The sequence below is a fragment of the Neopelma chrysocephalum genome, unplaced genomic scaffold, assembly GCF_003984885.1.
Source record: "Neopelma chrysocephalum unplaced genomic scaffold, ASM398488v2 Primary Assembly neopelma1_24, whole genome shotgun sequence".
NCBI classification, from domain to species: domain Eukaryota; kingdom Metazoa; phylum Chordata; class Aves; order Passeriformes; family Pipridae; genus Neopelma; species Neopelma chrysocephalum.
Genome location: NW_020897693.1, coordinates 22,537,991 through 22,565,680, shown reverse-complemented (window position 1 = coordinate 22,565,680; position 27,690 = coordinate 22,537,991). Strand labels below are relative to the sequence as shown.

Below are 27,690 nucleotides of genomic sequence, written 5' to 3'. Positions count from 1 at the left end.
GGGAGACAAAAACATGTGCATTCACAGATACACCTAAATGGCTGAGAGAGCAAGCACTCTCCTCCTTCCACCCTCCCTCCCAAAGACAAGCTCCAAGCAGAACATAACCTCAAGAACCACTGCAGTGCTGAATTAAGAATCAGACCAGACACTGGGCGAGGAGCTCAAATGTCTGGAGGGGACAGAATCAACATTAAACCCACATGTTTCATTGTCAGCATTTTTGCTGCTGTATCTGACCAGGACTTTTGAAATCAACATTTACAATATTTATATGGACATGAGATTAGACAGAAAAAACACTTGCTGTTAATATTGGAGTTTTTTTAGAAGGGCAGAATCAGCCTCTATGTCTAGCTGTTAGCAACAATGACAGGAAAAGGTTTCCAGATGACTATGAGCTGCTGATTCAGAAGTTTGCCTTAGAAGGAAGAAAACTCTCAGGCGTGGTTAGAATCTGCTGCTGGGAGAAAACACAAATTAAGTCTGAGTTTCAAGTACGCATGAAATGCTTAAAATGAACTACCATCAGGAAGCTGGGAGAATTATATTGGACTAGTGCTCCCCACTCATTCCACTGTAACTCTTTTCATTTTTTCTGTCCCCAAGGAAATTACAGCAGTTGATATAAATAAATGAAGATTTAATCTGCTGCTATAGTCTTGTAATAGTAGCATTAGCATTGCATTTTGCAGAGTACTACCACTCTGGAGAATTTCCTTTTTATTCTCAGCACTGCCAGTTTGAAAGCTTTCAACATCCCATAAGCTACATTTCCTCAGGAGCTACTGAATGGATTATCTCAATAAAATTGTATCTAAAACAAACCTTATGTTACTTTGGAACATCCACATTTCCTGCTTGCATAAAATGTCCTATTACTTACGACATATATCAGAGAGATTTTCGAGCTTTTGGCCCTAGATAAGGGACTAACAGATATGGATCATTTTTCCAAAAGTATCAGCAAGTTTCTTGAATGGCCCTACTAACGTTGGGGAGAACAAGAAGAATGTAGGAGACTGTCTTAAATGCACAAGCCAAAAAGCACCATCACCATATAATTTTAAATGGATGCACAAGACGATGGGTAATGGTACAGAAATTATCACCATTTAAAAAGTGATCGTTGCTAAGTTACTAACAATAAAATGCTTGTTAGAGAGACTCAAATTCCATGTTGCTTTTTACAGCTTTGAAAGAGACTCAATTCCCACTCACTTCAGCATGTCTGTCCTTTACTCAGAGGGGCCAATGAAACATGGGGCAGAAAAGATCAGAACAGGCAAAATTTTTCTCAGGCTTTTAGTGAGCCATTCCTTATCTTCTTCAAGTAATACAAAAGCTACATGTTGGGGAAGCAGCACAGAGGTATCCAAATTTGAAACAGTTATGCTGCTATGCACATATCCTTTAAGAGGCAGGATGTACAGGCCCTCCATATATTACCTGTAACATAATATTACTCAGAGGTGGGGTGTAGGCTTTGGTTCTTTTCCTATGACAACAGATAAAGAATCCAGTTTAGTGGCAGTGTGCTAAGCTCAGGTATTAATTCCTCTAGATCACATGAGATGAGCTGCCTTGCACATCACCTCTGTGGTGGGATATACACTGATACTCATTGAGGAAACCACAGTTTGACATGAAGCATCACTGAAGTCTGAAAAATATTGTTTGTCCAAAAGAGATCGAAATTCATAGCAATCAGCACTTTGGAGAAGGAATCAATTTACATGAAGAATATAAAAACTGTGTATTTTTCGAAGGAGGAAAGGTTTCCTAAGTAAACAGGGCTTATGGTGTTTTGTTCTTTGTAGCAACTCTCCACCTCCAAGAACTTTTAAGCCTAATGGCCAATTTCAAATTTGATAGAGGACCTGAGGATTTCAGAATTATGGACTGTTCAGAAATATTCTTTTGCAAAAGGGCAGCCATCACATAGAAGGGAGAGAGATACGCTGTGATTAGCCACTGAAAAAAAAGCAGTACCATAGTTACACTCCACTAACTAAACATCAGGAAACCCATATGTGAACTCATCCTTGAACCCAGCAAAGTCCCAGTGATATCATGACAATCTGCTTCTCATGGAACTATTTCAAGAGGGATAAGCAAGCTGTAAATAAAAAGAAGCAAAAATTAAGAAAGGTCTCCTTACATATACATGTATAGTTACATGTGTTTACGTGTATATATATATATATATATATATATCTATCTATCTCTCACAACCATGAACACAGGTCTTGCTATACAATACATACTTTACATGAAAAGTGTTGGACAAAACACAACCAAATTTTTTTTTATAGCTGCTTCTGGACCTTTTGTGGTACCAAGACTGCTCTACGCATCTTCCTTATAAATGAGACTTCCCTTGCTATTTTTTCCGTTTTAAAAAATGACTGATAAATTAACCATTTGATCATAATTTAGTGTTAAGTCTGCATTTCCTGCAGGTAGAAAACCCACAGATTTGTTTTCAATTCATCTTTCTATTGCTAGAGTACCCATTAACCAGAGGGGAAACAAGGTAAGGACATAACTCTGGAGGAGGAAAAGACTATTTCCTCTTTAAAAAGCATCAAAAAACAAACAAGCAAGAAAAGAGCAAGACCATACAGCTTGTTTGAAATGGGCAGTTATCAGAGGAACTCAAGAAAAAACCAGAATCTCCCACAGAATAAAGCACTCCTTTTCTTAAACAATTAAGAAAGAATTAGTCAGGTATTTCCATCTCTTTGCGATTCCTGATCTTTCTGTCAGGCTGGTACCTTTATGTTGATCAATTCAGGTTTTTAGTATAGAGTTCTCACTGAGTATAGCTTGAAAATCTGCTCTAACGATCATTGCTGACCTCCTCCATAGGTGTGTTCCCACCTACAAGCCTTGTGCCAGCATAGGAGTCCCTGACAGAGCAGTGATCTGATTCAGTAGCTGCAACAGTAAAACCTCATACAAATTGCCACGAGTCATTCAATATAGTATTCTCATGCATTTCAGCCAGTTTCTATAGGGGTCAGATGAGTGCGAGTACAGACCAAGGAAAGTACAGGGCCTCTCCTGTCAATGGTATACTGCCTTCTTTGCACCCTCAGACTGCAACTGCAGTCAGAGTGGCTGCCTCTTCTCCTTGTAGCAGCTCTCACTGTTACCAACTAAGATGTTCTTCTCTCCAAGACACTTAACCAGAGTGTTCAGCTAGGAGGACAAAGAGCAGTCACTCGTTCAGGCTACTAACCTCTAATTCCTATCTTTCAAATCAAAAAACTAAAATAAGAAGAGAAATAACTGAGGAAGGTCTCTTTGAAATGTGTTTTGGAATACTCATGGTTAAGAAAATAATTCACCTACAAGAAAGGATATCTACACAAGCTTTTATCTTCTGCTTTATAATAACTTCTGGGGTGCAAATGATGGGTTTTTTTCAATATTTAATAAATTTAAAGAGGGCTCACAAAATTGTGATATTAAGAAACATATTTGCTTTGAAAACATATGTCTTTTTTCATACTATCCAGGACAGCAGTTTGCAACCTATACTGTTTGAAATGGTTTTTCAGGAAGGTTGAAACCGGCACAAAAAAGAGCTTAAAAGTTTTCCATCTCAGTCTGAAAATCAAACAGGTGTATCCAAAGGCTTTTTTACAACAGACTTTTTGCTCCTCAGTAAGAAGCATGCCTATATCATGAACTACAAAAAGAAAAGCTGTGACACAGCAGACTGGAGAAATACAAATTGCTTCTAGTACATAAAATTCAAAGCCAAAAATTTGTATTCCCACTCCCTAAGTCCCTAATCTTATAAGCAGCCAACTCTGTGTGGGGCAGTTTTAAAAGCTTACAGAACCATCATTGGGAACAATCCATCAACATTTTTACAGCTGCCTTTTTGCCATGCAGAAAGACCATAACAGTATTTTACTAATGAACAAAAGCAACCTAGAAATCCTTACTGAGGATTCCTATGGCAGGGAAAACATTCCTATTACATTCCAAAGAGAGTAACCCATTTATCTGAGCATATGAAGGAGACTCTTCTGTACATGGCTGAAACTGCATGTACCCCAATTGCTCTCTTCTGTCTTCTGCAGACATCTGTTACTTTACTTTTTCAAATATATATTAAATCAAATATTAGTCAAAATCCTCCAGAATTCATAGTTGCTTTTTCAGTGTCTACTAAAGGTCTACTTTTAACATCTCAACAAGAAGAGCACCCATTGTGTGTCACTTTTAGCAGTGCATTCCTGCTCACTCACCTTCCCTCCCTCTCCCCAGTTGTGTAAGAGGCGCTACTAAACTGCAGATCTCCTGTGACTAGGAGGAACACAAAGCCTGCAAAAGTCAAAGTCTCCCGAATCAGAGTTCCATTCCACCAGAACTTAGCTTCAGTATGGGTCCTTCTGGACTTGTGCATTACTGTCTAGATGTCTAAAAATCTCTGTCAAGGTCTACAAGACTGCAGAAGAGAATGGAGACAGGAAATAGGGCTGGCATGATGCACCAGGAATGGGAGAAGAGGCGATCAGAATAATAAGGGTTAAAAAAAATTCATAACACCTTCTGTCAAGACCTTGACTCTGGAGAGACATTTTCAGTATGATTATCCCATGTCAATTACCAAAAATAATGGGGAAGAAATTACTAAATAATTTCACAGCCAAATAAATCTCATGTATGCATTTTATATGTATGTAATGTTATGTATATAGCTGAGATTTAAAATGCTGTTTAAAGAAGCAAAAAGCAAAATACAATCTCAATAGTAATTCTTGGAAAAAAACAAATTTAAGACAGAGTAAGACACTGATTTTCTTTCTATCCAAGCACAGCAACATATTTGCACACCAAGCGCTTTTCATGTTTTAAGAAATGCTGACTGCAATAAGCTACTATTCATTAAGAAGTCTTCTGTGCACAGGAAACCCACAATACATTCTCTAAAAGAATAATTCCCTTTCTTCTTTTTAGTTCTTAAATCTAGACATTGATAAGCACTACTTCCTGAGATAAAAGACCTTTAATTTAGATGACACAAAGTACACCACTGAAGAAAAGTTCTACTTCTTTACAAAGGCAATATACCACCATACAAGACCACTGGCACCTATACAGCTAACCTTGTTCTTGGAAGAGTTACATTCATGTAATAATTCTGTCCTGTGAAAAACTTCCTTGTCCCTAACCAGGGCTATTTAGAACACAGATTTCAACATAATGAAGGTTGTAACTTTATAGGGAGTTGGAGGAGTCTTGCAGTACCATGAGCAGTGCATTCCTGAAACTCTCCTATACCAGTGTAATGTCAACAGAAAAGGCTGAGCGGTGATGTAACGTCTGAGGGCATGCCAGAGTCAAGACACTTTTTGTTGGATTCACAGGGTACAAGTTATTTCTCCCCACCCCCTCTTTTTTAAAGCAGGCAATAGGCAGTTGATTTTACAACCACAAGTGTTATAGAGCCTCATATTATCTACACAGGGAAAAAAAGGAATGGGCAGACAGCATTCATCATTGTGACACAGGCAACAATTCTTGAGCAAGAAAAGCTTTTGGTCTTTTTTAGTTTGGAGGGTGATTGTGTTTTGTGGGTTTTTTTCCGGGCCTGTTTTTGCTGCTGCCCATCACTATGGCCTCTGAGCCTCCTCCACTTAAAAATGCCCTTGGGTACCTGAAGCCCTTCAATACTTTCTGTATCCTCAGATACAAGAAGATATTTTCTATACCAGTCTAGCAACTAAAAATCCTTATCATTTAATCAACATTTCCCAAATTCTAATGCTGACAAGAAGAATAGAAACTCACTCAGCACCCTAGCATGACTTGAGATTCTCACATATTTAATATTTGTATTTAATCAAACCCTTGTGCACATTAGGGTAAAGTTGTGCGCATTAGGCTAAAGTCAGTGGGACTAAGATGCATAAATAAACTGCTTTTAATATTCTGCACCTGGATGCTCATACCAGAAGGATGGATAAATTACAGTCTCACACAAATCTCTGCGGCCAACAAAGACAGCGGGAAGCTGAGATTCATGCTTGATCCATCCAGCCTACATTACCCTTCCTCCCTTCCACAGCTGTATGACTCAAGTGAGCTCCTGGACCTTGCCAATGCCATACAATTTTGAACCTGTTTATCTACCACCATCAGAGCTCACCTTCAAAGAACAAAAAAAATCGGTTTCATGTGAATGAGGTCATTACGCTAGTGACATAGACAAAAGAGAGAGTTTGAGGGAAGCAAATGAAGGCAGTTATAAGTGGGTGCAAATAAAACACCAGTTAAACAGTGCCTCTCAGGTTTTGTTTCTCTTTGCGAGAAAAAAGAAAAGTACGCTGTGGCATTCTTAGGAAAAGTGCTCACATATACTGTTTATTGATTTTCAAATGAGGTTCACAAGGACTAGGACAATAATGCTTTTGGAGGAAAATGATACTTTGCAAGGTCACAAAAAGAAACAAAGCTGTTCATTCTTTAAGACCCCTGTCACCTAGCTTGGGCAAAATCCCCCCCACAAAATACCTCAAAACCATATAAGCACTTCAGAAGGCGTTCTTCTAAACTTAAAAAAAAAAGAAGATCATTGGTGTTACCAAGTGAATCTTTCTGCATCTTGTACCATAAAGCATTACTGGTATATAATTTTTTGCTAAGAGATTTCAATCCACTTGCATCAGAGATGCTCCAATAAAAGGAGATGGTTTACAGCTTACTGCACACCTTCCCTCTAGAGTAACAAGTCAGGAGTTCTGGATCCAAGTCCTGTTGAGCACCTGTCACAATCTGCGAGCACTAAAAAAATGATACTGAAAAGATTAGTATAGAACCTAACTGCCATCAACAGACAAAACAATCAAATTGTTCCTCAGCTAGTAGTCTGTGTTTTATTTATGTAAAGAAATTGTATTAATTTAACATACGTACCTTGTCAAAGTAAGAATAACATATCTGATCATTACAGGAACTTAAGTATTCGGTTTCTTAAGATAAAAGGGTGATCTCCAAGAGAACTCCTATGCTGTGAGCTTGCAGTTCAAAATCTGCTCATTTCTGCCATACTAGAATCCAACAGCTCCATGTGCAACATGGTGTTATTTACAAAGGCTCACCCAAAACTAAGAGTTATAGGTTTTTAAACCATGATGGTCATGATTTACAAGAAAACTTCCTTTGAGTAAACCACTTTCTATGCACAAACTTCAGAGAAATATTAACAAAGGTTCTATGAGGAATTGAGTCTCACAGAGCTTAAAGGCCATCTCTCCACCTCTTACCCACCATCTGATCCCTTCCTTATATCACATTCAAATGCTCTGAGCCCTCTGAGTGTCAATACAAGTCATTAACCCAGAAAAATAAGTAAATGCTGCTGCAAAGTTAGGAAGTTGTATCAGTAAAAGGTCTTACATCACCTCTACTGCATGAAAGGTCTCTCCCTCTGAGCAGTTGTTTTTTTTTTTCCAATGCAACTGCATTCTAAGCACTGCTGAGTTAAGGACATCCCTTCCTCATTAGAGTTAAAATATAGAATAGAAATGGAAAATTACCAGATGAACTACCTGTGCAGACAACACATAATAGTGAACACATAATTTTGAACACAGGAGAGTCACATTTTTAAATTACTAGGTTCTGTGTAAAGGGTTAAAACCTAATTAGTTAAGACAACTTAAAAGAGAAAAAAAGATTAACTCAGCAGTTTAATAAAGATGAAAAATCGAAGACAGGGAACATCAGAGGTGCGATGTGAAAAAATTGCTGAAGAAGCCTTCCTACCACAAGTGCCACTCACAATTTGAAAACAACCTTCTTATCCTTAGGTCATTTAAAATAAGCCTTCACCCACACAAAGTTTTGATCCCACAAGGAAATACAAGCAAGGAATTCTATGAAGCTTACTTTGCATGGATCTCAAATAAAAGACATTTTTTATTAAGGCATAGGACATCAATAGCAAAAGGGAGAGCAGACTAGAACAGATTAAATTGGATACAGATTTATTTCTTCTTTTGATGAATTCTGATTTGCGGGGTGAAGACTCATATACATTGTGCAAAAGCATACTAGTTGTATAGAAGAGCAAAACTCAAAAAAAATTGCAATTTTTGTATTCATCTTTTCTATCTTATAGTCGGTTCCAACTCTAATCTTCTTTTCTCGATACACCTGGAATTGGAACTGGATTCTCTGTAAAAGGCAGTCCTTAAGGACTACCCATAGTGCTGACAATCTTAGTCACTGAATTTGAACATTACTGGACAGTTCCAGACATACAGAGTTGAAGCATGTGTGGCATTTTCTGACTTCATTATCTTTTCTCCTTCCTTAGAAGAGGACTATGAGCCTGTGTCTAAATGTCAAATTCCACATCTCTCTAACATTCCATATTAAACTTCATCTTCCCTATTAGCTTCGCATAGCTTTATAAGACAAGATAAGTGTCTTTTGCTCTGATTTCCAACTCAGCAGCAGCATTATGTGCTGCTACTTATCTGAATAGAAAGTCAGTCAAGCCACCAGAATACCAAGTTTTTAAAAAATTCAGGCTCCTGAAGTATTGCATCAACCTGGTGCAGAAGAGATGTAGTCTTCCTGTTAAAATAATACCATACCCATAAGAAAATGGCTTATAAAGCAGAGTAACATATACTAGGGCTTTTATCTACATCTCCAGTAACAGATGAGAAGCTAAACTATACATCAGAGTGTACATAGGTCTACACTGAGTTCCAGAGGAGAAGAATAATGAACCACAAATTGTCAGTGGTTTACTTCTTAAACAATACAAGTGTTTTCCCATTCTTTATAGTAAACCATCAATTTTTTTTAAAGATGGTTTCATTATCACATTTTCACACTCCTTCAGTCGAAAACTATGCAAAACTCAGAAACATTGCTCAGGTTCAGAGAAGTAAATGTATTTCCTACTTGCAATCTGAAAGAAGCTCAACTCTGCCTCCTGCAGCAGCAGCAATAGAATTAATGATCAAATTCTGACTGCAGGAATTTTGCTGAATTGTTGGATCATGGTTCTATACTATCATGGCTTGAAAATACATTTTTTGTCCTTACACAGTGTTAGTGGTTATTAGATATACAACTGTCCAAAGACAATACTGGGCTCTAGAATCATACGAACTGCTGTTAGCCACTTTATATGTGACCTATTTATCTGTGATTAGTAGTAGGGACAAAGTCCTGCTTCAGTAAAGCAACAGACTATTCCTTCCTAAGCACCTGCCATCACCACTTACAGAACACTGAGCTACAAAAACCTGTCCTACCTGATCCAGTAGTACAGTATTAAAAGAGAAACACTGTAATTTGAAACAAGAATCAATAACTCTATAAATCCACAATATTTACATTCTGTGGCATTGCCTCTACTGCACTCAGTCGCAATATTGAAATGCAAGGTAAATGCTTCCTTATCATATGTAGATGAGTAGACAACATCATATTAATTAAACCCAAAAAGCCTCTGCAAATATTTTCCGTCTGAATATTATCTTCCAAGTAAGTATTAGATTACATCAAACAAGAGGTAAAATTTATTACCTACTTTGTTATTTGTTTTCCTTCTTTCACAGCCCACATGGCAAAACAGTTCTGAAGAACCCTATATGTGTCTTGTCTCTTGTTTTATCTCATGAATCAGAAAAAAGCCACCCTTACAGCGGTGTTCTCAAATACTCATGGGAACTCTGGAGACTCGGGGACAACATCACTTGCTTATTACCTGATCACGATCACCTGCAAAACAGCAGCTTTTCATAGTACATGAGTTGAAGTACCCTTGGTTGTCAAACTGGAAGACAGGCAGCCGGCAGTGGATGTCGTAGAGGACTGGGGGAAGGCGCCGACGCAGTGCCAGCAGCTGGGTCCCATTACTGTTGAACCGGACACTCATGGCACTCTGAAGGGAGAGGTTTCCACCATAGCGAAGAAGTGAACTGGGAAAAAACAGATGAAATAAATGAGATGGGCCGTGCATATAAACTGAACTGCTTAAAGACAGAACTTTCTTTAACCTTACTGAGTAATTTCAAAGACACAAGTCCAGTAAACTATAATCTTATTTAGTTTCTGTTTCAAAGTATCAATTCCTGAAAAAACTTAATCCAAAACTTGAATGACCAACTATCAAAATGTATGACTCTAGAGTCTTCAGAACAATAAAATTAAGGACTATGAGTAGTTTTGTTAATAACGAACACATTTCCTGAATAGGAGCAAAGTCTGACAGAGCATTTAGGCTTAAAAAGGCTGTCCTTGTACTTCTGGGATGTCTGCCTTTGAAACTGACCCTACCAGCACCCAACCCTCTTTGTTAGCTGGTGCCTGAATCTAGACAGTCCAAACTTCTTTTAACTCTGCTCTGGCATCAGATGGCGTTTTCTCCCATTGTAGATGGTATGACCATTATCTCACTTCTGGTTTTATTTACATCTCTACAGGGCATCTGAGGATGTTTGAACTCTACAATCAGTTCCAGATGTCTTAAATAAAAGGACATCTTATGATGGAATTATTGCAAGAAATGCTAAATTAAGTCACTTAGCTAATCTCAAAGTGGCTTCATCTAAAAATACTGCCAAGTAGGCAAGACAATTATGCTGACAGTGTTACCTAAAACTCTCACATGCCTGAATTAGCTAGTTTCCTTGTCCCCTGTAAGGCTATACATTCAGAGCTGGAGTATTTGTATCTGTTCTTATTGACATACAGAAGACAAAAACAAAGGGCCACAGGTTTCCAGGTTCTCTCTTTAAAAAGTAACAGAAATGAAATTTGTTCCATCCAGGAACCTAAAGATAATCACAGCATACCTGAAATGCAGCTTGTATTGTACAGACTTCCTGTTTTTTTTCAAAGGCTTCGATCAATCCCTGTACTTGGAATGACTGTGTGTATAGAAAGGAAGACCAAGATGGACAACGTTTTGTCCCTTTTTGTTTAGTGATCACTGAAAGCTCCCTAAGAAGTACCAGAACTCAACATTTTGTTAATAGGTTTTGAGCAATACCCATCAAATCTTGTTGGGAGCTGTGACTTTTATGCACCTTCTGGACCAGAAAAAGCATGCCAGCACAGAATTTGCAAATTCTAGAGGGAAGTTTATTCATAGATTTTAATGCATAATACTTTCTGATGTAGCCCTCTGCCCAAACAACTACGAAAAATGAGTCACTCCACACTGATGGAAAGCCACATTCCATGCAGGTTGAAACATGCTTTATTACATGAGATACTGTAAAGTTAAAAAACCATTGTTCCTAAGCCAGAGCTAAAGAAAACCAAAACAAAACAGATGACTCCACATAATGAATGCACTAGAAATACACTGCTCTCACATACCTGCACTCTGTGAACAGAACAGTCAAAGCCAGGATGCCAAAAAGGCACCAGAAGTCACATTTTCAAAGTCAGCTGACTAGTAAGACCTTCAAGCTAGACACCAAAACTTCTGAACACCCGTATCAACATGAACAGTCCTGGTCTCTCATGTTCTCCTCCTCCTAGGCAAAGTTGCTGAGCTTCTCTTAATAGCATTAAAGGTTTTTAATAGAAACATGAAATAATGTGATAGTAGAAACTGTAACCTTAGAGACAAGGATTTAGGATCCCCCTCATCAGCCCTAGCTTCTGCTATTCAAGACCAATAAAGTATTAATCCAGCTCAAAATACTCAGTCAGATATTAAAAAGCAAAGAAAAACAAGAAAACCAAAACACACATGACTGTTTTGCCTCCCCCTCTCCTGATATGTTTGAGTAAGGCATTTTTTTTTCTATGGAAGTTTCCACTTCCTTAAAAAAACCTGACAAATAAACTAAAACAACACAACACCCCAAAAAACCCAAACCAACCAAAACCTCAACAAAAAAAGCAGGCAGAAGAAATAACCCCAGATTATCTTGGTTGAGAAAAATCAATTTTTCTATAAAAATATGTGAGTTCTCCAACATGGGTAAGAAGGTCATAACATACATGCACCACTCAGGCCTACTGTTAAGGTGCAGTCGCTGCTGCACCAAGATCCTCTACTCATTACCAGTTTTCCTCCTTAATCCAAACCATAACTCAGAATTCTCTCCTGCCTACAAATGAGTGAGCCTACCAGATGCCCTATACTTTCAAGTCTTCAGGCAAAGTTTCCATGGTTACTCTTATTATGGTCTGCCTGAAATAGTTTGACATTATATTTTATAGTAACAGTAGTGTAATATTAAACGAGCTTCCATGCTGCTTACTGATGTTTCACAAAGCTCCTATAGCAGTCAAAGTTATCAAAGCAAACACCTCTTGGAGTTGAATTCTGTCTTGTATTGCAGTAACTTTAGTGTAACAAAGCTCTAAAAGAGTATTTTACTTCAGAAAGCAAAGGAAGTAAGAGAGACTACAACTTCAGAAAAAATGATCATATACACACATAAAAAGTCCAGAATTAAGGAGCTGCACTGTTAATGCTCCTCAAAAGATCCATAGCTTTGACTACCTCGTACCCTTACTTTTCCACATGATTGAGCCACACATGCAATGGAAATACAGCTCCTGCTGTAGTTCCTTGGACATTTGGCTCAGACAAAAAAAGAAAAACAAACAAAAACCTGAAACCCCACACGAATACGAAAGGCAGTGGGCTAGTTTGCCTGATGCAGAAGGAAATACTACAATAGTAATTTGTCTTATATTTGTAATGTAAGAGTGACATGCTGATGACTCTCCCCACTTGCCTCAATTCTCATGTCTCCAGAAGTCAGACTCTATAGCTCCAAGTGCAGCATGTTGCTGTACTATTCACAAGGCAGTGGTTTTCTGTTTTCCCCACCCTGCTGTGTCTTGATTGCTTCCTCTCTGCCTTGTTGAAAGGGTTTGTTAAATTAACTGCACAGTGTTTTCCTTTAACAAGCTCTGAAAAGAGGCAGCAGGTAGTCAGGTGGAGATGAGATGAACAAACGGACACCAATCCCTGCCAAACATCCATTTCCTGATCCAAACAGAGGAAAACTATTTGCTCTCTCTCTTCTCCTAGGACAGAACATCTGAGAGATATGTTCAGGAATATGAGGTGGGATGTGTACAGAGGGAGTGCAGCTCATGGCTCCATCTTGGTGGAAAAGCTGCGCACCTACTTCTCAAATAGAGGACATATAAAGGATTTGAGAAATCTCTCTTGCTCTGCCTCCTACTGCAGGCTGTGCACGTGGTAGCAGTATTGAGAATTGAGGAACCTCAAGACTTCAGTAGCTTCCATCATAAAATTTAGTTGATTATAGAACAACCATGCTGGCTTTAGAAAAAAATACTAATTGCCTGAGATGTCTTCTAGAGTATTCCATCTCCATCAAAATTGCAGGAAAAGGGCAGTGAGCCATATCCAAGAAAGAAGCTGGTAGAAGTTATTTTTTACCATATTAAACCACTATTAACACTTACTAGTACTAAGGAGGAGGTCTGAATCAAGAAGCCCTAGAGATCTTCAAACTAATCAGAATCAGAGCTTTTGCACTTTATTTTTTTTATGTGTGGGGAGGGAAAAGGAAGGGGAGCGCAGTGCTTAAGCATGTTCAGTGCTCAAATGACTATCACCACTTTCCCAGTTGCCCCATGGTGCTGCTTTATACCTTTAGTCGGTGATGCTTTTGGATATTTTCACATAATAGGGCAGTGTAGATGTGTTTGGATATGCTGCTCATGTTAGAGCTGCCACTTCTGCCTGCCCCTTATTGCATGCTCCAACAAAGAAATTTCAGAGGCAACACCTTCTTGCAGTTATTAAAAAGTTTACTGATGCATCACACTCAGTCCTCTTCTCTTGAAGACACAGACCATGACAGCTAGTGAGAAATCTGAAGGCAATCCTAAAGGGACATCTCTGAACAAGATGGACGCCCTTTCTGCCAGAGGCATTATCTTTATGCATCCAGAGCCAGACTACTCGAATTTACTCTGCTTCCAAATTTGGCTCACTCAGACAGCTATGGAATGCTGATGTTGCCTGCCAACTCTGGAAGCAATACAGAGACGCATGCACATCTGAGTTTTTAAAAAAGTCATATTGTATGATTAAGAGAAATATTTAGTCCACAGATGGAACGTTACAATCCAAACACACATGCTGGAGCTGGAGTGAGACCGAGGAGGGAGAGAATGGATGGTTATATGTAATATGGTCGTTTCCATAGCTGGTTATGCTGCACACAGGCAGCACACAAATGTTAACTAAATACCAGCTCAGTCAAACAATGGAAGGCTTTCAATCCAAGAGTAGACCACTAATGTAAATAAATCAGTTTCTACTGGCAGCCAGTGGGATAAGGGAATAAGTAGTCTAACTGCACTCAGAATTTGCAGGAAAAGTCTATACCTGAAACAAGAATTTGTCTCTCTTCCTCTCTCCTCTTTTCCAGACAAAGAAGCTGTTATGTCCTTTTTTCGAAAAGTTGACTGCCTGATCGGGAACATAAGCTTAACCCAGGCTATTCAAAAGTGAGTTTGGCAGAAGACAGTGCCCATTAAAACTGAGAGAAGATCAGTGTCTTGGTAGAAATAAAATAAATTAAATAGATGCATTAAATAAAACAATTGAATAGTTCATACTGATAAGCTACAAATCTGACAATGAACTTCAGTACAGATAGCATCCTTGGGAAATGGGTGCCATTTAAGAGGAAAAAGGAAGGAAGGAAATAAGGAAGAAAGTGTTGGTATCATAAACAGCAGTGAGTGAAACTAACTTAATGAAAGAATGACCTTAAAAGGAAAAAGTGAACTGAATGCTCATAACTTCATACACACCATTGCATACAACTGTGTTTGTCAGCAGTTTTGTAACCACATAATTGAGGAACTTTTAACTGTGCAGAAAGAGCTGGAATGAAACTTGACAAACAGAATTTTGGCTTGGAAAACTGCAAAAAAGTTAGGGGTTTTATTTGAAAGTTATTGTGTGTGTAAAAAGACACACAATTCATATTTAGTCTGAAGCAAACACTTAGAAAGGGCCAAATTAACCAATAACAGAGAAGTAAGCGCAATATCAATAATCATGCTGACGTTTTTAAAGTAGATTATGAGTCTCACAAAAATCTCAAGATAGTTTCTTTGAAAAGTAGATAAATTGTGTCAAAGTGTATGGAGTTTCTCTGTAAGTATTCATAAGTGTTAACAAATCTGAAGGAAGTCCAGCAGTGTCTTAAGGTTAAAAAGTACACAAGCGATACTCAAGATTTTATAATTTTTCACTAACAAGCTCATTTTTCTAAATTCTGTCATCACTACTTCTGATTATCTCACTACCTTTACAAGAACTGTTTCCAAGAACTATATCACCCAGAATCCTTAATAGGAAAAAAGGGGTATTTGTTTGGACATTAAAGAATAACCAAATAAAATAAATGTGTATTATTAGCAAAACTAAACATCTTTGCTTTCTTTCAAAAAGAAAATGCAACTAAAATAAACTGCATCCACCAAGATTGGAAAAGTACAGAATTCGAGGTGAAGATTCTGCATGTTCAAGAATGGGACATTCCTTCTGCTGTTTACTGTTAGTGTCAGGAATATGTAAACTAATACAAAAAAAGAATCTCCCCATCATTAATAAACTTTCATGCGTGGCAAGCTCTAAGCTGAGCAGAAGTTTCACTTTTCCCTTCAAACCAGGAGGGCAATATTTTAATTTTTTTTAATAAGTAATGTTCTTATCTGATAACTGTCTTCAGAAACTGGAGCCTTAAAAATGTCGGACATCACTATTTATGTACCCAGAGCAATCAGAACATGTAATAGCAAAGGCTTGCATGGTTTGGCCCTTATGACCTAACTGAATCACTGAGTGTAGCTTTACCAGTGATCTCAGGCAGTTCTCCAGGAAGCATTATGTTTTCCTTTATTCTGCCTTTATACACAGGAAAATAATTCAAGAATTTCAGTATTTTGAGGAAGATGGCGAAAGCAGAGGCATAAAGCATACAAAGCTCTCCCTCTCATCTGTATTACTTTTATCCTTTCAGGATTTAAGGATTACCTCTGCCATCACAGAGATTGAACAGTAGCAAATGATGACTACAATAAATAAACGAACAAACAAAAAAACCCTGTTTGTCTGAATGTTTCACATCCTCCTGCAGCTCTAGCTCTAGTCAAAACTAGCACCTGTTTTAATCTTATCACAAACCTGTTCCCAAACACTCTCACCGTCCTAGGCTTGTCCTCACTACAGATCTGCAAGTCAGTGTCCTATTTTCACTCTCTGCTTGAATCATCTAGGTGTTATTGTAATGTAAGTAATAAGTGACATGTTGTAGGCATGAAAATAGTTTTTCAGGAAAAAAAAATAAAACAAACCAAAACAAACTTAGCCAGATAAAAAAAGAAAGTAGAGAATACAATCTAAAAGTCAACTGTCCAACAGCCACATGCAAGCTAGTTAAAACACCTGATCATTTCCATCCGTTTCTCATCCCTAAATTCTATGGTGAGAGTCCGTTATTCAGCCTGTTCAGAAATAGTACCTTGAAGGATGGAGTACAGACTGTGACAGAGAAAACTGCTCATCTAAATCCAGCAAAACACAAAGGAGTAGGTTCCATCAGATAACTAGATAGAGAAGATGCAAATACAGCCAGACATGGCATGGGAAGATGACTTTTAGGCCAAATAAAGGAACAGGAGCTGTTCTCAAAAGGAAGCATTCACCAAAAGTCATTATAACAGAAAGAACACGGATACCAGAGAATGTTACCTCAGAAAAATAATCCGATTGTAAAAGTTGGCAATTACTCCTGAAGAGTGAAATCCATTTTCACACCTTACCGTCTATGTAAAAGCAGTCACATGTCAGTACTGCAGTCCTACAATGCGTTTTTTCTTACACATTTATGAGCTGCAACTGTTGTCTTGCATTAGGAAAGCTGAGTAAACATCAGCCATAGACTTGCTCTGTTATCCAATAATTTATATATACTTGCTCCCTTTCTTTTCTCTAGTGAAGCTGCATGAATTTTTAATTCTTAAAAGCTACACAAGCTGAAATAAAAGATAAGAGTAGCAACATGAAAGTTGCTTTCTTTTGACAGGAAAAGTGGCAAGATCCAAAATGCTCCTGCAGTAGAAGAGTCCAATCTTGAATTAGTAAAGCTTTTGTCTCTAGTAGGTAAAAGATGAATGCAAATTGTCATGTAAAGCTAACTGAATGCAACTGCACACATAACTTTGGATATATCAAGTTGGTTCCACCACAATTTCCCTTGGACTGATGTTTCAAAGACTAATTCCCTTGTCTTACAATAGGGTTGAACAAACATTTCAAATGTTCCCCTAGTAAATGCACTAAGTGGATCTCCCCTTCGATTTCAGTCACCAATGGTTTTTTTATTTTTTTATTTTTTTTTAACAAAAAAAGGCTTCTCTTTTCATTCCCTCCACGTTGAAATGAGCTGTAGAGGCAATTATGGCAAGACTTAGATGATTACAAACCTATTTCCTTAAGAAAGCAGGCTACAAAACCCCATTAAATCTGAGCTTCTTTTGAACAACAGATTATACTTTTTAAATTTGCATTGGAAGGACAATACTTTGCACTTTAAATTTATGCTTTAGAAAGACCTGGGTGTGAAAGTATTTCAAAGCTAACAAAAAGGTTAAGCATCATGAGGCTTTTGAAGTAGGTAGTATTCCCATTTCTCTGTACAGGAAAAACCCAGGGCAAGAAAGGTCAATGAACAGACCTAACCAGCACTGTGAAACAAAACCAGGTTTCCTGACTTTATGTTTACTGCATAAAGTTACACATAATGTTGAAAATATTAAACCTGAATAGCGCTGCTGCTTCTAGGAGCAAGCTGGATCAGACAGAGCAAAGGGACAGTATTCAGTTTAAAGTCCCTCGTCAGAATCAAAACATTGCAAACGTGTGGATGCTGATAGGTGTGAAAAAGTTTAATATTCAAATCAGAAAATCTCTGTGCATCTGATGGAGCGCTAACTATCAGCAATGGATAGTGTGATTTTAACTGATGAAGCTTTGAGAAAACTAGTCAATCAAGAGGGAAAGCTGAACAGAAGAGTTACCATAGCCCTATCTGAGAACAATAAAGAATTAAAAGCTGAACTACTAACAACACTCACTCTCTTTTGAACCTCAGTTCTCCAAAACTTGGTTGTGTGTCTGATCAACAGATCCAGGGATGCTAGAGGAAAGCCAAAAATCTTTCTAAATACACTCCACTATGGGAAGGATACCAGCCTAAACATGGAGAAAGCTGAGATAAATCCTCTATCCCAAGGGGACTGATGAGGTCACGCATAAAGTGGGAGTGCAAATGATATATGAAGTGTATACATGTAAAACAGAAGCTAAGTGAGAAGGTCCTTTCTACAGTACCGTCCCAGTAAATTCCACAATAAGGACAAGACATAAAGGTGGGAAAAAGAGACTACACCACCTGTTTTCGCACATTTAAATACCAGGCAGTATTTAGCAGACTTGCACAGTTAAGTATTTCCAGACTATCTATTCGTGGTGCTCACACCAGCAAGAGAAAAGATTTCTTGCTTCAGAGTAAAAATACTTAGCAATAAATTCACTAATTTACTTATTTTGAAACTTTAGGCTGCACTTCCATCTTTAAAGAAAAAAAAAAGAAGAAAAAAGCATCAACTGACTGAAGGTGACAACCACAAAAAAAAGGACTCCGTATGCAGGAAAGTCATCAGCACGAAAACCACTCCCCCAGATGCCATTACGGTTCAAATGTTCTGTCAACACACCTCGAAGATTCCCAGAGAAGAATAATTCAATCCCCACAAATTTAAGCAACAGTCAGTTCACTTTCTATCACATTAAAAGAAACTTCTAAGAAATAATGGAAGACAAATAGGGGAAAAAGTATCTAAGTTTAGGTTCTGTGTAATTTGGGGCAAATACGCCAAGTTAGACCTGGTTAGGAGAGCTTCAAATTCTAGGTTGAGAAACAAATTGGTTGAGCTGCCTCAGTAGCACAGAAGCGTAATAGATGAGAACGGTACAAGTGTAGGATGAGTTCTATTTCCAGTGTGAGAAGACAAATAGTTATTTGAACTATTTGAGGTAGTGTGGTTGACCCATACTGGTGAGTGCCAAAATAGCACTTCAAATTTGTTATACTGTAATCTAGCTAAATGGATTACTTTGAGCAGGATCAAGTGAGTCAAAATTCACAACAAATGGTTCAATGGGGAAGGGAAAGAAATGAACTGATAAGCCTGACAATAAAAAAGTGGTTGCCAAGATACACACATTTTTCCTGCAGTCATTAATACAGTGCTCTGTTCAGAGCAGGATTGACAAAGGTTTCCAAACAGAAATATTCAGCACACTTCTACTGCACTGAAACAATTGTCCTGGTTAGAACGGCTGGGACCAATTCATCCCTGGATGGGGGTAACCCAAAACTGTGTATTCTATAGCCTCCATGCCATTTCCCAAAAACTGCTGTCAGTAGAGGCCTGCAAGGTGGGAAGATGTTCCTGTACCCTTTTATGGAATTCCCCGCTCTGATATCCTTATATGGAATTCCCCGCTCTGATAAGAGGGACTGAGCATCCACATGCCCTTTTATGGAATTCCCTACTCTGAGGGAGGGACTGAGCACTCCCGCCTGAACTGGAGAGTATATAACTGGGAGTTTCAGAGCCTTGGCTCTCTCTCGTGGGACCCAGAGGAAGACAGCAGACCACCGCTGCTCCCAACCAGGCTGAGACCACCACCCTCATTTGGACTGCAATCACCACTTCTGACCAGACTGCAGCAGCTCTCCCACCAGCAGGTTTTATCCCCTCTCCCTTTGCTTTGGACTCGGGGGGTGGGCCAAGGTACACCACTTTTGTTCATACCCCAGGGTGCTGGGTTTGTACATTTGGGTTTTGTGGATTAAAACCAATTGTCTGTCTGTATAATTGTACTTATTGCATTATTTTAATAAATTGTTATTCTGACTTATAAATCTCTCTTTTGAATTGAGTTCATTTTGCCTTGCTGGTTAACTTTTAAACCAGCACAACAATTTAAACAAGAAGTTGCCAATTCAATGATGTAGAAAACTCTGCCACCTTCAGGGGCTTTGGGAATCCCAAAGCATTCACACTGGAAGTGATGAGAATCACTTCTTTCCTTTACATGAAAGCTTCTTTCCTTTACATGAAAAGTCAAAATGCAAAACAGTAAAAGTAAAACCTTAAATGTCCTTGTACTATTCTTGCCATTCCACTCCTGTAGCCATCAGGTAACATCTACAGATTCTACATTAAGAAAATTCCCAATCCACTAGTTCTAGCTTCTAAGGAAAGAGCACTGAACCTCAGGAAACTCGCTGTCAGAATTAAACTCTGTGGTTTGCCCCTGAATTAATATCCCCTGCAACATGATCAGCAACAATACTGGATCCCTCACTTGCACTTTCCAGAAGCTCAGTATTTCATCCAACATACCAGACATCTTGGTAACACACAGATAAAACTAGGCAACAGTTTGTTTCTGGAGTGAGCTCAGAAAGGTAATCTCGAAAGAATAAAACTCAGCATGCGCATGAGCATTTCTCAGAAAATAACTGCTGTCTCTGTTCTTCTGGTATGATCTTTAAGAATCAAATACCTTGAAGGTATGACCCTAATAACTAAAACTGGCAACGAGTGGAGACCTCAATCTATTGACTTGGACTGAGTTACAATGCTAGTTTTATGACCTTAGAATACCTTCCACATCACCACACAGGTTTTCTGAAGTCCTCTCTATGCAATAGGTTATAAATATCACCTGTGGTACAGAGAGAGATGCAAATGGTCATCATCTCCCTTTCCTCCCTTTCCTTTGCACACCCATTCGTCAACAAAAAACCCCTAACAAAATAAACCATGCCTCACTCAGAGGTAGTACTTGGGTCTCTTTTGCAAAGACGGTCTACCTGACATGCATCTAACTAAACTCCAAAGAACTGTTCCTAAGTTGCCTGTACTTCTGGCAGCTACCACTTCTATTTCAAAACTGCAAAGGCTTCATGAACCTGAAACCTAGCTTTTCCAACTACGTATGAGGGTGTCAATCTGGCATACGCCACCTGCAAGACTTTTACATCCAATAGTGTTTTTCCTCTTGCCATCAGAGACCACTGATTCAGAAAGAAAAAAGTAATACTCATTAGGTTTTTGAAAGGCTGGGAATGAAATAAGTGAAACTACAAGTAAAAGCAATCAGGATTTTCAAAAGAACTGAGTACCCGTGATTTCCAATACATGTGGATGAGAAGTTATGCATTCAATAAATAGCTTTAAGAGTTGGATTGTGGTTTTTTGCAGCACAGCGACTAAGCTGAACACCTAGTAATTAGCACTTGGCAGAAAAAGCTCTGTTCAAGACAAAGACCTTAGAGAACACAATCATTTGAAGACCTGCAGCACAGTGCATCCGCATCTTCAAAGTCCTCCACACACTGGCAAGATTAACATACCTCAACATTTATAAACATGCTAAGAAGAGTCCTCCCTGGAGATCCCCCTAATTAGTCTATTACAGGGAAGAAATTTTCATGTCTATATTTTGCTTACTATTTAATGAGCTAATCACTGGATGATTTGCTGATATCTGACGAGTATTCCTTATCCAGAACTTGGGAATTTGCTTCCTCTAAATTCTCAGTGCAGGAGGCAAATTTGTTGTTGGTTGAAGTCCACTAAGAAAGCTTTCTTGATTGGTATTTTTTGAGACACAAATATTCATTTAATGTGAGATAAAAAAGTTTGCTAAAAAAGGCTCTGAACTGCAGTTACTTCCCAACCAAGACAAAGAAAGAAATTAAAGCTCAATTAATGCTCCTGTTTAGTTTTGTCTGTAAAGCCTTGATGGAAAACATTGAAATTGACACTCCTTTAACTCGAGCTTATTATGATTTGTATGGTTAAATCAGCTTTTAAAATATGCCATAAAGTTTACAATCACCAAGGAATATCAGGTGTGCCCAGATTGTCAAGGATTTTTTGAACTCATCATTGGGCTTTTTGAACTGACTTGTAACTATGCAGACAGCACAAGTCTCCTGAACTTTCAGAAGAATCTTGGAAAGGTCTATTGCATGTAAGCATTTCTACCTCCCTCAGAGTTGAATTCAGTCCCCCTTGAGTTAGGGGGGACAAATGTATTCCCAGATCCCAAAACTCAAGTCTGGGGTCTTGGAACCCTATGTTGTACTCTAGGAACACAAAAAGTCAAGTGACAAGAAGAAACACTTTGTGCTTACAGTTTGTTCTTATGAAACATGCAGCCTTGAAAGGTAAATCACCCCTAACTTTGCTTATGTTTCACTTCTATTTTGTAAAAAGCTCGTAAGGAACAGGCTGATAAGACAAAAAAGAGGAAGGTTAGTGTAGCAAAAGAAACTGAAGCAAGTAAACAGAATGAACAGAATGCCACAAACAGCTGAACATATCTAATACTTCACTGCTCCTCAGATGAGGAAGGTTTTGTTTCCTTCTCATGTCCCGTTTGCAGCCTTACAGGCCTGATTCTCTCTTCTCCATCATTTATGCTATCAACTGGGCCCTCCCCAAAGCAAGTACAACTTGCTAGGGCATAAGAAAGCTACAAAGCCTTTCCAGCTTCGTTTTCTGACTTCTAAACATGATGAGTTGGCTCAAAAAAACAGGTCAAACACAGAACTATGCAATGAACACAGGAATGAGGGCCTATCTAGTTTTTAGATAAACCCATCCCAGGCTCACATAAAATGCCCCAAGACATGTATTTATGACCCAAGACTTAGCATTTTAACCCTTGAACTGGACACACAAATGGATCCCAATGTGTATAAAGTACACGCTCAAAACTCCTATCACAAGCAGAACACACTTCTGTGAACAGCCTTTTTGTAACATGAAGATCAGTTTAAAAATATGTGATGGTCATTAATAGGACAAGACAATATAATTTTGATCTCAAAAACTTCCAGATTAGTTGCTGTGAGTGGAGGGTATGGGGAACATAGGAAAAGAAAGCTTTAAGGGCATAATTATTATATTTTCTTAGAGGAAAAAAACCCAGTCTTCTGATTTCAGTAAAAAGAAGGAGACGAGCATGGGGGTCCATGGAAAAGGCGAAGGGAGAACATGAGTCCCTAAAAATAAGTGAAGTTACATAGTCTTTGCTTGACATATATGTGTACTCCGCCTTGCTGAGTTGCTCCCAGCAATAATGTAACAATACACAGTTGCAATACATATTTTATTGTAAACAATTTAAGAAGCACAGACCCATTTTTTTCGATTTTCTTAAAAAAAAGGCACAGCTTCCAGACCCCATCTAGTGGCATGAACGCCTTACAACAGCCTCATCATCCGAAACCATATTTAAGGCTTTTCAATGCGCTGTTTTTGAAAAAGAAACAATACACGTGATTTCAGTTTAACGTCCACCTGAGAGGCTAGAAATACTCACACATTCTAAAAATAGCAAAATAAGATTTCCTGAATCACTAGTCAACTTGTAATGATGCTGGAATTATATTAGTACTATATTAATAGCCCTTCATATGCTATTTTTGAGGAGCCAGCCCACCACATTCAAATCTTATTAGTTACTGGCATAGAAGCAGGGAATCTCAATTGCTGCACTGAATCTGAGACAGAAGAGATATCAAGCTGTGAATGAACTTTGAGAAAAAGCAAAATGAATCCGACTCTGCATCCTGACTCAGTCAGCAAGACTAATCAAATTATGACTTTTGAAGTGAGCTAAACTTTCCACATTTCAGAGTTGTGCAACTGTCTCTAAATTTGTCCATGCATGCCAAGAAATGTTGGCTTTTCAATTACTTCCTTCACTGTAGCAGCCAAGCATAAAGCACTCCCAGCTTCCCATTAGAAAGTTAACCAATTCCACAGCATATGAATAAAATCTGCTGATAATCAGGACTTTTTTCCTAGCCCTAAAAGTATTTCAATTTTAATTTGTAGAGGTGTTTAGTGTTGCCTGACTATAGAAGTGGGTAAAATCAACTTTCCTGGCTGGAGGCATGTAACAGCAAGCTAAGACAAATTCTCCCAATAACCCAATTGGAGAAGAGCCATGTGTTTTAGAGAAAAGTACCCTGATGTAAAAATCCTCAGATTTTCTGGATAAATAAGTAGATGCAGCTCATTTGTTTCTGACAAGCAGTGGAATCTATATTTGAATTCTCTAACCTACAAGGACTTCACTACTCCATTCAATATTTTTAAGATTTAGAGCTATTAGTTTAAAAATGCACAATTAACCATATTCCACTGACTGCCATACAAGTTTAGAGGTTAACAGCAAATCTCCCCTTTTCTGACAGTGCATTATCAAGCTGAACAGAGTCAAAGAAAAACTTTACTTCACCTGAGGACCCCCTGCTGATTAAAACTGGAAATTCATCATCGAGCCTGATTCCCTTCAAATGAGTGAAATCCTGTGGATTTATCAAACCTCACCTATATCTGCAAAAAATATTGCCACACCAGTGCTGTTGGCTGCAATACATATTATGTGAAGGTATTGCTAGCTGCAGTAGTGCCACTGGCCACAAAAAGTTAGTCTTTGGAATTTCAAGCTTTAATTTGCTGGATTTTCCAGCTGAGCAACAGCAGGATTCCTCAGAACAGCCTCCAGATAGGAAGCAAACCACGCAGTGCCTGCATCAGTCTAACTCTGCCTCCATTCAGGAACTGACAGAGAACAGGACAGTAGTTGGGGTATGAGTTTTACATGAAGTGTTATACTAGCAGCAAATTATTAACTACACAGAGCCATATTTCCTATATTGGAGGAGTGCTGCAGCCCTGCTTAACCCACTGGAAATTAAGAGTTTGGCAATCCACAGCAAACATCTAAAATTATCTATACTTCTTCCCCTTCTTTCTATCCACTCAACCTCTAATCAAAATTCCACTACCACACATTGTGACAAAACAGCTGAAGTTTATCTTATCTACAAATTAATAAAATTTTTTTCTCATAAGACAAAATGAATTGGCTCAAAATACATTAAAAAACAAGTTCCGTATTTCTAGATTAGCAAATTAGATCTACAGAGACCAGTGGAAGTTTTGGCAAATGCTTTGTTACTTTAAAAAAGACTAAAAATCCAGTCTAATTTCTTCAAATATGAGTGACTCTGGTTTTGGCAGCCCACTAGAAGGACGCGGATTATTCTGAAGTGTCCTCTTTCCTGAGAGTTCCCTGGGAAAAAAATGCAGTGGCAGCAGAGTGATTTAGGGCCATTTTCTTTTCATAAGCCAAGCATATCCTTCTCACCATGTTTTGGGCACATCTCTATCAAACAAAGGAGGAAAGCTAATGGCTGTCGCCACAAAATGGCAGGTGAGGGCAGACTTTTCACCTGCATTCACTTATGTTACAGCTTGCTCAGCTCAAGTCTGAGACTCTAAATATAAGACAACAGCATATACTCTGTGAGGAGCAGCCTTTCTCTTACTATTCATTTTTCTGAAGGTAGGCTGCAGGCAGGAAGCATGTGCCTATTTTACACAATGTACCACATGTAGTAGGTGCAAAAGCTTTAAATTCAGTGTTTCGCACACATGATGTGTGCCTAGTTGTACAATAAGGGTGATGCACACATTTTCCTGCTTTAGGGAAAGTGGTGTGACCTATCCACGTCAGAATTTCAGCTCTATAGTCGCATCCACATTAGACTTTTTAATTGGACAGGTTTACTTTGAACAGATTAGGACCAGAAAAGGGTAGCTCCTGTCCATCAGATGTAAATATACAAGCTTCCAGTAGTTTAATTTATTCAAGGCCCTTTAGGATAACCTAGACATTAAAACATAAGAAACTCTTTCCCCTCTTCTTTCATCATTAAAAAAAAAAATCACAAAAATCTTCAGATTTATCAAATGTGATTAAGACTTTCATACTGATGCTAATTACTTGCCAAGAAGGAATTAAATTCTGTTGTAATTATTTTATATTTGGCATTTAAAAGAACAGTGCCACAATACAGCTAAAAATGTGTGTCCTTAAATTTGAGTACAGACTATTGTCCCATACAACAGTAGCCCCAACTAGCTCACAGTAAGCCCTTCGCTTTGTGGTTAAGATCAAAGAAGAAGGCAGGATAGCATCCAGACTGGAGATCATCTGTGTTTCCATGACCTGATAGCTGCTAACACTCTAAGCAAATGCTCATTAACACTTTTATATAAATGATGAGAAACTTCTGGAGATGTGTCTTAGTAAGAATAGCTAAATATTATAGAAAGGTACTATTTCTGCTAAAGCAGCTGTTCAAATTTGTAATAGAAGAATTCCTTACTCAAGTAATGTGCTCCTGCATATACCAGTGTCAATGTTTATATCGTTAATGATATTTAGAATAGAATCATAGAATCATTTGGGTTGGAAAAGACATTTATGAAAAGTGAGTCCAACCATTAACCCAACACTGCCAAGTCCACCACTGAAACGAGTCCCTAAGCGCCATGTCTACACATGTATTTAATATCTACAGGGATGGTGACTCAACCACTTCCCTGGGCAGCCTGTTCCAATGCTTGACAGCCCTTTTGGTGAAGAATTTTCTCTAATATCCTATCTGAAGCTCCCCCAGTACAAACTTGAGGCCATTGTCTCTTGTTGTATCTCTTTTTACTTGGGACAAGAAACCGACCCCCACCTTACTACAGCCTCCTTTAAGGTAGTTGTAGAGAGTAACCAGGTCTTCCCTGAGCCTCCTTTTCTCCAAGCTAAACAAACTCAGCTCCCTCAGCTGCTCCTCACAGGACTCATGCTCTGGACCCTTCACCAGCTTCACTGCCCTTCTCTGGGCACTTCCACTCTTTATTCCTGTTAGCCTTATATAATCTTTACAGCTACATGAGTCGATGCTATTTCAATTTGCTACCCAAGTGAAAGACTTCATCTAAATTTTGGATTCATATAGGATTTACCAACATAATTCCTTTTATATTCCTACTCTGCGAATAAATGTCTGGAAAGAGAAATTTTTTGGTGCAACTCCCTTTTGAAAAAGAGACCAACTCGTGGAAGTTCTTTAATCACGGAACTGAGGTAGAAGCCGAAAATCAAAAAATCCTGCAAAACCAGTATGACTTTGAGGGGGCAGGAGGTAGAGAATTCAGGAGTAAAATTTAGCATGGGAAAAAGGGAAGGGTGGGGGGAAGGTGGTTTTGAGGTTTTTTTTTGTTTCTCATTACCCTCTTCTGATTAGATTGGTAAAAAATTCAATTAATTTCCCAAAGTCAAGTCTGTGTTGCCCATCATGGTAATTGGTCAGTGAACTCTTCCTGTCCTGATCTCGATCCATGAGCCTTTCATTATATTCTCTCTCCACTGTTCAGTTGAGGAGCGGGGTGGTAAAGCAGCTTTGCTGGGAACCTGGCATCCAGCCAGGGTTAACCCACCACAGATTATTATGATAAAAAAATGAAAATTTTAAATCTGAAAGACTGATAAAGACTTCAACAGAAGCTTAAATACTCATACATTCCAAACTCTGATATTGGACATTGCACACATCCACTTTAGAACCCAGTCTAATCACATTTCATGCTGCAACCTTATTCTCTTCATTTGTTTATAATTCTATGCAAATCTGGAAGCACATTATACAGCCAAACTGATTGTCCAGGTGTCTGTAT

The 27,690-nt window shown here is 38.4% G+C and overlaps 1 protein-coding gene across 6 annotated transcripts in view; it reads right to left on the bottom strand.

Annotated features, from left to right (window-relative positions):
• The window catches only part of DCAF5 (DDB1 and CUL4 associated factor 5), a 72,741-nt gene that overhangs the window by 23,276 nt on the left and 21,775 nt on the right, over window positions 1–27,690 (bottom strand). For all 6 annotated transcript variants that reach the window (XM_027707987.1, XM_027708017.1, XM_027707992.1 and 3 more), the window contains exon 6: window positions 9,752–9,965. In XM_027707987.1, coding sequence (XP_027563788.1) covers window positions 9,752–9,965 — 214 coding nt within the window. The remainder of the gene's footprint in view (window positions 1–9,751; window positions 9,966–27,690) is intronic.